Genomic DNA, 13149 nt, shown 5'->3' on the forward strand with positions numbered 1-13149 from the left:
CACCGACATGCGGAGACGCTGTGCCATTATGCAGTTGGGGGGGCACCCTTTCCATGTAAATTGCCCTTACTGCAGTATGCATCTAATGACAAGGATGGTTATGGTCTAAATAGAGTAAAAATTAACCTATAGAGCTGATGAAAGTGCGCTCCTGTTTATGTGATGCACAAACTTCCAGAGATAAGGAAATAATTGAATCGATATATATATAAAAATATTCTATAAAATGTAACTTTGACATTGCTATTGCTAAGCCATAACCAGGAGTTAAATTAATCTGAAGGACTGGCTGTTTTCTTAGGGTTTCCTTCATTCTGAGTAAACAATCTGTGTAAAATGGTGTCCGCAGTGAAACTGATGTTACTGTTGTTGTTGAAGCCACTGCAAATGCATCAAGCAGGGATACATCTAAGAAGTAGCAGCGGATCAAAAGGCTGTGAGATGGATTTTGACATTAAAAAAAGTGATTTTTGGCTGCCTCTGACAAACTTTCTGCAGTTTTCAAATGCTTGCTGAATCAGCACTCAGCCTTTGGTTTGGTGCTAATGCTATCAGCTACTGCAGCCTCATGTTCTGATAATAGTCCATCGTTAGAATGATGATTCTAATGTTACGTACGAGAGCCATTGTGTGAAAACTCCAGGATTATGTATTGGTATTTGTCATACCATGACACCACCCACTGTTCCGGAGTACGTCGTTTTGTGAGTAGGAAAACAAATGCCTTTATTATTGATGAATACTATTGATTACTATTTTACCATCTGAATAATACAATAATTCATTTAAGAAACTATTGGGATTTATGATTCTCCAACAAAATGTTTTCTTATATATATATCAAACCAGAGTGGGCGTATAAATCACAGCACCCAAACACACGTTAGTTGAGCAGATAATCCTCTGACATTAGGTTGTAAACATAGCCTCAGTTGTGTAATCCACAGTCTTAACATCCACCTGGACTTGACTGAAATGTTTCCAATACCACTGCCAAACCTTCAGAACATCTTCTCCCCTTATGTAAGCAGCTGCCACCTTTCACAGCAGGTTAGTAGGCCACCCATGGGTGAGCCACAGGCCACCCTGCTTCCCTCTCCGCTGCTGACCATCAAAGCAGAGATCTCAGTGATGTACAATAATAGAGGCCTGGAACTGTGTGCTGTGAGTTTGTGTGTAGGAGGATTGGTGGGCCTTTTTATGTTAGATGTTGTCATCTCAGTGTAGCTGTCATTGTAGAGAAAGTGTGTTTGTGTTTGTGTGGGTGAGCAGAAGGAAGAGATTATACGTGTGTGAGTGTATAATGAATTTTTGGCTCATGTAGAGTGATTTATGAATAACTCAAGAAAATGTTAATTTGGAAAAAAAAGCCCTCTGCAAAACGGTATGTTTACATTAAACTAAGTGTTAGTGGAATTTCCTTATGTGTCTGATTTTAAGTGACTGATGATCCATCTGTTATCTATACCACTCATCCTGTTTGGGGGTCACAAAGAGGTGGGTGCCAATCCTACCCCCTTGACTGGTCATCATACAATCACAGGGCTGACATATATGGACAAACAAATACTTACATTAGCACCCAAGACCAATTTTGGCTCATTAGTCAACCTTCAGAGCACATCTTTGGATTGGGGGAGGTAGCTGGAACATCCAGAGAGAAAAGTAAGATTTGTTTTGTTTCTTTGTGCTTCCTTCTTTATTCAGCTGGCTAACATTTTTCTCTAATTACAGAGGCCTGAGGGCAAAAAGAGCATATGGCTGTAGAAGCTACCATTGATCACTACCTGGAGCTGCAGCACCGGGGATTTTATCCACCATCTCTTCAAATGACACAAGTTTGACTCAACTGACAACTGCAGAAAAGCAGAGATACTGAACTGAACTGAAAGGTTTTGTCCCTTAGGGTTCAAGATGTCGCAATACCATTTTTCCCTTCCTGATATGGACACTGGATTAATCTTTAAAGTCCATGAAAAATCAACCACGTCCAGTGACAGAGGCATGGACAGCATCATCAGAACAGCTCAACGGCTACTTTCAAGAGGGAAAAGGCTAAGAGGTTACAATTTATGGTTCAAAAGTTTTAATAAACCGTGTCACTTCTTGTTGTATAAGATAATGCTAATCTGGAAGGTTTTTTGGTAACACTTTATTTGAAGTTGTATTCATAAGACTGTCATTATGCTGTCATAATCATGACATGACACCTGTCATTAACATGAAGAGGGCTTCATGAATGTTGCCACTAAGTGTCATTAAGTGTCATTCGCTAAATTATGACACCTTTACAGCAAATGTCAAGTTATCATGATTTAGCAAATGACACTTAATGACACTTAATGGAAACATTCATGAAGCCCTATTCATGTTAATGACAGGTGTCATGTCATGATTATGACAGCATAACATCAGTCTTATGAATTAAACTTCAAACATAAAGTGTTACTGTTTTTTTTTTTTAACATATTCATACAGATCTTAATGAATGTCATGCTGCCTCCAAACTTAGTGAGTAATTTTTTCTCCTTTGTTTCTTCTTCACTGCTTTAAAAACAGTAGTTCATATATACAGTATTTTTAAGCAGTGAAGAAGACTTGACTTCCAGTTTATAATGCTAACATATGGTGTGGAAGGAAAATAAAAAAATAAACAGAGTTGTATCAGATCAGTGCATAAAGACATGTATCAATATCCACATTTCAGCAGTGTCGGACAAAATTCTGATATTGGTATTGGAATTGGACCAACTCTACTTGGGACCCTTACAAAGCACTGGGACACCATTGTAACCCCTTAAAACAGAGAAGTCTGGGACAGAACTTAGCCTAGCTAATGTTTACACTCTTGTATATTTGCAGTAGTGGATAATCCCTCCCCTTGCACAGCAGCCAGGATGCAAGTCTACAAAAGTATGGGGAGTTTGATTTATTTTATATTTGATGAGTTTCAATAGTGCTGCTATTTGGGAAATAAGGGGCAAGAAATTCTTTATCATTAAAGCATAAGTGAGTGCTAGTTGGCTAACACAAGGCAGTTCATGTTATTTTACAATGTTACGAGTAGCCATTTCCCTATCCAGCTAAACGCACATTTAAATTGGGTTAAACTGACATGTCTAAAAAGGAGGAAATACTCAGAAAACAGTCAAAATCACAGGGTCTTTGTGTCTGTGAGGATGGTGTGCAAAATAGAGTGTGGCTAAAGTTAGCAGCTAACTCTGCCAGTATTTGTTCTTCTTTGCAGATGAATACTTAATGTGGTTATAAACACTTTGGTTTAGAAGTTGTAAATGCATGTAACTTTGACCGCCCTACATACAACTTTATTTCCATTTTCTAATTCTTAATACTGCCGTACCACACTGTTACCTCAACATGCATTTACTTCTCATGTTAATGTCCAGTAAAGAGCTGGGGAAAAGCTCTGGTCTGTTGGTCTGTTGAAACCAGACTGTACTTTTTGTCCTCACTTCTAAACGTTATGTTTGGAGGAAACCTTGCACTGCTCACCCCCTGCCCAATGATATCTAAACTGTGAAGTATGGTGGTGGCAGCATCATGCTGCAGGGGTGTTGTTCAGCAGCAGGGACTGGGAGACTGATCAGGGTAATGAAAACCTGCTCCACACAGCTCAGGACCAAAGACACAGCTGAGGGTTCACCTTTCAACATGACAACTCAATTCAATTAAAAAAAAAAAAAAAAAAAAAAAAAAGTTATTTGTGCTGCTTCTTTGATTGATAGTGTTTTTTTTAACTTGGTAAAACAATTTGATATGATGTATCAGTACTTTTTGTGGATTTTCATTAAATTATATAAATTCCATGACAATTTTGAAAACATAATATTTTAGGTAATGATTATCATGATATGAAATTTTAATATCCTTACATATCTAAAAATGTTCAACATTTACGTGGAAATCAGCACGGTCCTGACACTGATTCAGATCATTGAAACAAACCTCACACCACAAGAACATCTGGCAGGATAACCTTTACAATCTAAAAAAAATAGAGCCTCTGCTCAGTTCTGTCAAAAGGAGGGAAACATGGCTCTGCTATCTTGTAGTGTTTGCCCTGCTTTAGAGGAAAAAAAATACCCGGCAACTTCAAAGCTTCATACACTTTGAAGCTGATTCATACCACTCTACATGTTCAGTGGGAATATTAGGGAGCTTTGTCCTCAAAATCCTTCTGTCAAACTCCACACAAACCTTCAACCTATAACCCAGTCTTTAAGTGTTCCAAAACAAAATGAAATTAAGATAAAAACTGAAAATAGAAAAAAATCCCCATTAAGAACTTACTCATGAATGCTCAGTTCAATGCTGATTCAATGTTATAACTTGTAACAAAATTAAAAAATTTCAAAGCTATGAAATGAGTAAAATGGTAGAAATGAGATATTTTTCAGGCCACATTTAGAATAGATTAAAAACATGCTAATGTTAGACATGCTTAGGACTTTTTTTTCACTTTATAAAAGAAAGTAGATACTATACAGTAGGGTTATAGGAGTAGTCCTGCTTGTAAAAAGTAAGAGTATTTTATGACAAACTAGGGAAGTAGGGGTTTTGAATGGGAGACTATTAAAGCCATTACTACCTTGTTTTTGCATAACAAGTAAAGTTGATTGGGAGGAAACTTAAAAGAAAAATTAAGTCCCGGGAGAGGAAAAAACATTTTCTCAAACTGAAAGTAGCAATTAATTTCATTTCAACTGTTTGGATGTATTTCAGCTCAAACAACCAGTAAAACATGAAACTCACAGCTGCATTATCAAGTAGAGGTGGTCGGGACTCTCATAGATGTCCTCAAGCGCCACAATGTTTTCATGCTTGATCCTGCAAAGCAAACAAAGAACATCAGTTAAGCTTTTTATTCCAAAGCTGCAGCATTAACTCTGAACCCCAGTGAGGGCAGCTGAACTGCAAAGATGTTGCTTGCCCATTAATAAACTTAACTGACAACCCAGAGAGAGAAAGAGCTTTTTCCTAGAGTGGCCTTATAATCCAGTCAGGAGTTTCCAAATGAAGCTCTTATACTGAGAAAACACTCACTTTCACTTTAATGTCAGTTTCGTTGTTGTTCTTGGATTTTCCATCATGTTGCATTCGGACTTGAATTATCCGTTATGCAATTATGAGTCAACAAGTGCTTTGATGGTTTAATGTCTGCACATTTTTTGCTGTGTCATAAAGCAACAACTGTCAGACTGTAGGTGTTAGACTGTCAAACATGACCCTGAGAAATAAAAAGGACAAAAAGTGCTTCTCCAATGATGCATATCATTATTTTATTAAAAAAAAAAATCACCTCCAAACAATTTTTTAAATCAAATTTCTTGTCAAAATCAAAAGTTCCTTTATTTTGAAGTAACTGTTCAACTAGGGCTGTCAAACAATTGGCATTTTAAATGGCAGAATTTCTACAGTTAAGTGCAATTGATTCCACTGTTTGCATTTAATACTGTTTTAGTTTCATTTTCCAAAAATCTTCAAGGCACAGAAGGACAACATCTGCCCTTTGATTCACATTTCTGTCAGTCTTCCTCTGATTTTGCCATGATTGCAGCGCTGGAATAAGGGCGGTTCATCCCTCTGTGTGTGTGTAGGTGTACATTCCTTACCCTGACACCTCATACTTTGTAGAAACACGACTGATTTCGTGCGTGGCTGTGTGGGTTAATCATTTTTTGCATTGCAAGCAGAGTAACCGCCCCAGGTCACTGTCTTTCACACCATCTCACACATATGCACACACATGCAGGAATGCACAGCAGGTGTGCAGGTGAGCATCAAACACTTATCATGGATCACATAACCTCAGCGATGGCATGCAGGTGATGAACAGCAGAGCTGAGGCGTGACTCATGAACACGCATAAATACACAGAGTGTAGAAACAGGCAGGTTGAAGAGGGATAATGTGAGTGTATTCAAGCCCTGCCTGGGATAATGAAGAGCTGGAAGCAAACAGTCTGATTATAATGGCAGAGGATGAGTGAGGCTGCATTCAGAAAAAAAAGCCCCTCACACATCACAGGCATTACGCTGCAGTTTGTTGTTCTCATTCATGGATTTGTCCTGAATGTGTCCTCAATTACTGCTGCACACAAACGTAATGGCTGCTATTTGTTTCTATTTTTCATCTTTTCAAATGATTTTCATGCAACATTAGCTGTGACACATCCTCAGTGGGTAAGTGTATTAATTGATTAGCTGATGAAAAGGGCATCAACCCATAAAAAATGTTGGCAAATTGATAGAAATTACAACAGAATAGAAACATAAAGCTGTCCACGAAAAAACAGATTAAAAAGCTTTTAGCAATGGCTGCCTTTTTTTTATTTATTTCTCAAACCTGAGAAATCTGGTTTTATTACCATTTTGGCATAAAACGATCAAAAAACTACAAAAGTCATTTGCCATGGCAGCTGTTGCCTCAGGTTTAAAGCGGGTCAAGGGACTGCATTAAAAAGAAAGTGAACCTAAAATGCTTTGTGGTCAAGGTCAAGTACAAACTCAATAAATGTGTTTCTAAATTTGTCATAAATTTACTTTAATTTAATCTAAACCCACTCTTAACTGATGCTAGCAGTCTCACAATTAGTGAAATGGGGATCACCTGTGTGTATTGAATGTGTCTCAAGTGATTGTAGTATAAAGACACTTGTGTCCGGAAGGTCCAGTCACTGGTTAATCAGTTTTCCTGACTACCATTACACCATGAAGACAAAAGAACACTCCAAGCAACTCAGAAAAAAGATATTTGAAAATTATAAGTCAGTGGATGGATACAAAAAACAACAGGAATATTGCACGTGTAAATCTGCCTCACAAAGTGAGTGGCCGTGCAAGAAGGAGACTAGTGAGAGAGGCCACCAAGACACCTATGACTACTCTGAAGGAGTTACAAGCTTCAGCAGCTGAGATGGGAGAGACTCCAACAACTGTTGCACGCATTCTTCACCAGTCAAAGCTTTACAGGTGAGTAGTGAAAAAAAGCCACTGTTGAAGGAAACTGAGATGTTCAGGTCCTCCACACGGATACTCAGACATACCTTATACGTGATCTACTGTTTAGTATCTTTCTGTGCTGTCCATTAAAACTGAATGAATGATTTGGGGGAAAAAATCATCTTCATTGGCAGCTGAATGACTTTCACAGTAACGTCACTTATTCTTATGAACTAATGAGAACACTGGTTCACTCATTGACTATTCTTAGTAACTGGCTGTGACATTTCCTAGAAATTTAATGTCATGGGAAATAAAAGAGAATGTCAGCAATCAGGATAAAGCTGCTGGCCTTTACCTTCACTAAAACATGTTATGTTATTGCTGTTTGAGCTCCTCCACTGCAAGATTAATTTCTCAACACTTCTTCATTTTCCAATTCCAATTTTTCCTAATTTCCAGAGTCTTAATGATTTATCTTATTTGCTATAAAACATCACAACTCTCTGTTTTTGTTAGGTAATCCATCTGTTCAGGTCATGGACGTCACCAGAATTTGTACTAATAAATTTAAATCTTATTCAATTCTTGACTGCAGAAAAGCTTTGCCAGAGCACATCTAGGTCAAATCTGCTCTACTTCTCCCTTTTTGTTTGTTTCTTTGTAGCCATTAAATTCCACTTTGCCCTCACTCCCCTCAACCAAAGTCAGCAAAGACTATTTATTTGATAGTTATAAAAATTACATAGGCAGATTTTCCTGTAGTGCAAGGTGTTTTCAGATTGAAATCAACCTCCCCAACCTGGCTGGGAGAGAATCAGAGCCACTAAGAAGTGAAATGTTGTGTTGGGAGAACACCAAAGACAGCAGAGCACAAGCTCTGTGGACTGTCACTTGAAACGTAATGATAGCCAATCATGCCAATCTGCATCCTTCTCTTTACAGCATCATATAAATTGATGCCCATTTCTGAAAGTGGCAGCAGTGCACCAAAACAGAAAACCCAACATTGTTCTTAAATCAGCTGTTTTTCTTCTGTAGCTTGTTAGCTGCTTAACAAACATCTGCACATGTAGAAAAATCTGCAGTTTATATTCATACACTGTGTTGATTCTAGTTTAAAAACAACCAAGCCTTTTCTACAAAGTACTCATCCATTACTTATTCATGACTTGCATCAGTATTTATCAATATTCTTACAGTCTGTTAATTATTCATTAAGCCAGAGTGTGATTATGGTGTCATTTAAACACTATGAATTATTTATTAGGATAAATGTTTCAGAGAAAATTAAAATAATGGAAGTAATTTAAAACTAATAGATCAGCCTGAGGAGAATGAAGATAAATGATGGTAAATGTTTTGTCTAAAGATGGACTCTCTCAGGGCGGTTTCACATGAGAGACCTGGGCCTGGATCTGAAAGAAATAAACCCAAACATTTATATGATCAGTGTGAGCAGGAGAATAACAAACTTCTGCATGAAGAAATGGTCTCACAGATGTGCAATCTAGCACCTTATGCAAAAGATGTAAATACAATTGTGGCAAAAACTGGGGACGAGTCTTAGGGATGGTGAATAATTCCACAAATGATTACCATAATTTACAATTCCATTTAACAGACTGATCTAAAGTCAAGTAAACACATTCTGTAAACCAATCTCACACTTAACTGGTAAACCAACAACACTTACAGTGCGAAGCTGATTTACAGAAATGTGACTAACATCGGCCTTGAATCCTCTTTGCTGTAAACATCCACTTTCCTGGAGTAAATATCTTAACTACCCTGTTAGTGTTAAGAGTTGGAAAAAATTTCACATCAAGATTTTTTTATGGACAGATCACGATAACAATTTTATCATGATTCTTTTTCATTCTGATTTTATAACTTCACATTTGAAATCCCTGATTACAGTGTCTAAATCATTTTCATTAAAGACAGAAGCCCAGACTTGGTGGGCATCACTGCTTCCCTCCATGGAAAAAAAAAAAAAAAAAACTAATATTAAAAAGTTTCACTTGTTACACTATCTTGACAGCTCATCCTCGTGTGGAGGATGAAGAGGCTGATCAATAACTTTGCAAAACACCAAAGGAGCAGAACTTACCAACTACAACTATCAAAACAACAGGATTAGATCTGCTTCCGCCACATCGCCCTGCTGACCTCGGTGTGTGACCTCTTACATGTTTTGGGGCTTTTCCACTATCTCTTGGCTGCACCAAGCCATGCTTATTTACTTTATCATCAGCAGTTAGGCTTCGCCAGGCCAGTGAGTCAGCCCCGACACCAAGCGTGTCACGGCGTTGTCAAAGTGGTTCGCAGGGGTGCGATTTGCCAAGGGGATTTACCCCTTCTGCTTCTGATATCCAACCCTCTGATCAGGGATGAGTGCGGTTTAACGGTTAAATTTGTTTATCAAATTAGCTGGCGAAAGATTTATGAGTCAGTTAAACTAATTACCTATCATTCTTTATAAACATGGGTTTGAAATCCCATAATTAATAATGCTCTTTTAAACTGTGATGAACTTCTCGCCACTAGATTAGTAGTTTAAGTCAATGGCTGCTACCTTCCTATCTGAGATTTCCCACGGCATTTCACAGGACGTAAATGTGAGAAGCTCAGTGGCAGCTTAATGGTCAGTGTGTAGTAGGAACAGCATGGTATGAGTTTCTAAGTAATAAACGGAGATAAAGTGGTATGTAGACTGCCGAGGGTTAAACTCACAAGTAACTACTTAACAGAGGCTGGCAGAGCTAGCTGCTAATGTTAGCTGCACTGTAGAGAATATATCAGGCTTAGATCACACCTGCTGACACAATGACCTGTGAGGCATTTGACTGTTTTCTAAGGATTTTCTCCTCTTTAGACTAGTCAGTTAAATGCAGTTTAAAAGAGTGTTTAACCGAATCTGGAAGTAGATGCCTAGGCACATACCTGCCTCTGATGATACATTTTCAGACCAAGGGGAGATACTTGCTATCCCTGCCTCTGCTTGGAATGTCTACAAGTGTGGTATGTGGAGCTGTGGGACTACAGTTTGATATTTGCTCTAAAACAATGTAAAATCAATCAGATCAGAGAGTGTAGAGATCAGACTGTGCATGAGATTGAGGAGGGTTCAGAAACTGTACCATCAGAACTAGACGCGCCTTCAAACAGGTAGCTCGATTGTGGTGGAAAAGCAAATCCACTGCTGCACTGGGCTGCCATGCAATGTAATGGTAAAAAACCCTATCAGACTCTCATCAGGGGCAGGGGTTAAGGATGCTGTCCTTGAGATTGCAAAAACACTGAAAACTTGGTGCAGATTGTACAAATAACTGTTTTTGCGCCTTGACTGTTTTGAAAAAAACAAAGCAGTTCCAGAAAGGTTAGAAAGTTCTTTTTTAAGGACCAAAATGTTAAGTTTCAGTTTCACCGCTCCATCAGGAAGCAGAATGGTAGAAGTGAGCCAGCTCAGAGATGCACAGAACGGGAGATAAGGTGATTTCTTTGGCACATTGCAGACACTTTCTATTTTGCAGCTACAGGGGCAGCACAAGCCCACTTAGCTGTCTGAGCTGCACAGTAGATGGGGAAGTAGGAAGAGTGTCATTATTGGTGTCTCAGAAATAATAATAATTAAAAAACATCCATAGTAGCAGTATGGACTCTACTGTCCACATAAAGTATATGGTTTCCTCTTTTTCTTGGCAGATTTGCAAACCAACTAGATGCACATTGTCCCTTTCTGCATCAAACTGTGTATATTCAATTGTGCTCTGCAAAGAATTATGTTACTTACATGAAAGCACATTAATAACATTTGACATCCCATTTGTAGAAACGTGGTAGTAATTGTTCTGTTGAAATAATGTTCATTAAAAAATAAAAAAGTTTAACAGCCCAGAGTAAAAATGCTTGAGTTTAAATATCTGTTCTTTTATAGTTAGCCTAAGTCTTAAGTCAGTTTGTGATGTATTAGTTCTAATAATGATCTAAGTTATAACTGATATTAAACAAGGGAGCTGTTATCTGTCAAATGCTGCAACTATTTACAATTTTGCATTTATTTTCTAGCCAGAGAAAGCAAACAGAGCATAAACGAGGTCAAATAAACAAAGAAATGTGTTTCAGGGCATCATGAGAAGTCTCATTGGAGTGTTTCTATTTTACCTATGTGATGAAAATTCAGCCGGTAAGAGTTTAGAGTCTAGGTTGGGGATAAAAGTTGACCTGTCTGTCTGTGGTTTAGGTGTTGTTATCCCTCCTAGATTTTCCTGGCAACTTGATCAAGAAGTACACCTGCTGCGTTACCTGACCTGCTGTTCAGAAGCTTATCAGCCTGGCAGTATTTCAATCAGGGCTCCTTAACCATTCAGTGTTAGATGACTGTAAGAATATTATTTTTTAGGGATGCACGATATTGGATTTTTGCTGATATCAGATATGCCGATATTCATAGATTCATTTTAGCCGATACCGATATCTGGCTGATAATATCGTGCATCCCTATTATTTTTTAATTAATGTCGTCACTCCTCAGATTGTTTTACCTGCAAAAATCTTAGAAGAGATGAGATAGTATCTAAAATCTTGTCTACTTCCTAACCCCCAAGCTAACCCCAGCCTCCACCACCACATACTCTAATCTCTGTTTAACTATTGCTCCTCCAATTCTGCCCATCACCTTCTACGGGATTCTCTCAGAAAATCTTATTTCACACATATTAACTGTGTGTCTGTTCCCTGCACTTGCATCCAGCCTCTTACTCCGCAACACCATCAGCTTTCCTCCTATAATAACCACAGTGTTTAATCTAGAGGCAGCAGGTCTGCTTACTTACTCTCATTTGTTTGCACCATAATGAAACTCATTTGTCTCAATGATCATCTGTATCTACCCTTCATTACTGGAGGCAGTTTTAATTTTCTCTAACGCAACACAGTGGAGCTAAATTAATAAATCTATTATATTTAATAGTATGATACATCTGTATTACTTCAGCAAAGGCCCATCAGTTTGTAATGTCTGTAACTGAGTAGTAACAGGCTCCTGAGCAAGTGAGACTGTAAAGAGTGTCCTGTTAGTCTTATTTTGATTGTTCTCTGTAGGAAGTATATTTTATCACCTTGCTGTTTTTGATTCGCCTTGTGCTGCAACTCCATGAATCTGTCCTGAGCATTGACTGAAGTATCTCCACATGGAAGCTTATTCATGAAAACTGCTTCACTAGTGTCATCTAATCAATGTGCATGTTGTGCTGAGGAACATTTTTTTCCCTTTCTTAAACTCTTTCACAATTTTTAAAAGCAACAAACTGAGCTCTGACTTTGGCAAGAGCCGCTCTTTCTGGCAGTCTTGTATAATAAATTAGGAATGCAAATCAGTGGAGTAAGACACGGGCCAAAACACACATTTACATATAGTTTTCTATGTCAGCTCATGCACTGCTGAAATCTAGCCACCGGGCAACATCGCAAGTGGATGTGCAAAGCTGCATCAAGAAATGCAGATTCACTATGATAATAAAAATGACAAAAAATACCCCATTATCCCAACTATTATACCATGACTGATTCTGTTTACACAGGATATTGATGGTATGCATCATGTGCCTGTTTAGGCCAGTGTCCAACTATCTTTGAACTGCCAGGGCCTGTCATCAGTAAAATCCAATCCAAATTATGCCATGTAGTGCTGGGCCATATACACATTTTTTTAAATATATCAATTCATTTTCAAACAGGATATAGTATAAGACATTATCTATGCAGTCGCTGGCTTGTCTTCCTCCCTGCCACTGCCTGTCCCCCATCACCCAGCCGCTTCTCCAAGGGGTTCTCCACAGGGTTCAGGTCAGACCAGTAGGCTGGCCAATCAAACACAGAAATACCATGGTATCTATATAAAGATTCTCAGCAGATGGAAGCATAAAGGGCTCCAAAATCTTCTGGTAGATGGCTAACAGTGTTGACTCTAGACTTGATAAAGCAGTGGACCAACAGCAGCAGATGACATGGCACCCCAAACCATCACTGACTGTAGAAACTGAAAACACTGGACTTCAAGTACCTTGGATTCTGTGCCTCTCTGATCATCATCTAGACTCTGGGACCTTGATGTCCAAATGAAATGCAAATTTTACTTTCAGGACTTTGGATCACTAAGCAACAGTCCAGATCTTTTTCTCCT

The 13149-nt window shown here is 38.4% G+C and overlaps 1 protein-coding gene across 1 annotated transcript in view; it reads right to left on the reverse strand.

The window, feature by feature from the left end:
• Nucleotides 1-13149, reverse strand: part of camk1da (calcium/calmodulin-dependent protein kinase 1Da) — a 126409-nt gene that overhangs the window by 52291 nt on the left and 60969 nt on the right. The window contains exon 3 of the mRNA XM_041780706.1: nucleotides 4774-4848. Within this exon, the coding sequence (XP_041636640.1) occupies nucleotides 4774-4848 (75 nt within the window). The remainder of the gene's footprint in view (nucleotides 1-4773; nucleotides 4849-13149) is intronic.

Source organism: Cheilinus undulatus, linkage group 23 (assembly GCF_018320785.1).
Source record: "Cheilinus undulatus linkage group 23, ASM1832078v1, whole genome shotgun sequence".
NCBI classification, from domain to species: Eukaryota; Metazoa; Chordata; class Actinopteri; order Labriformes; family Labridae; genus Cheilinus; species Cheilinus undulatus.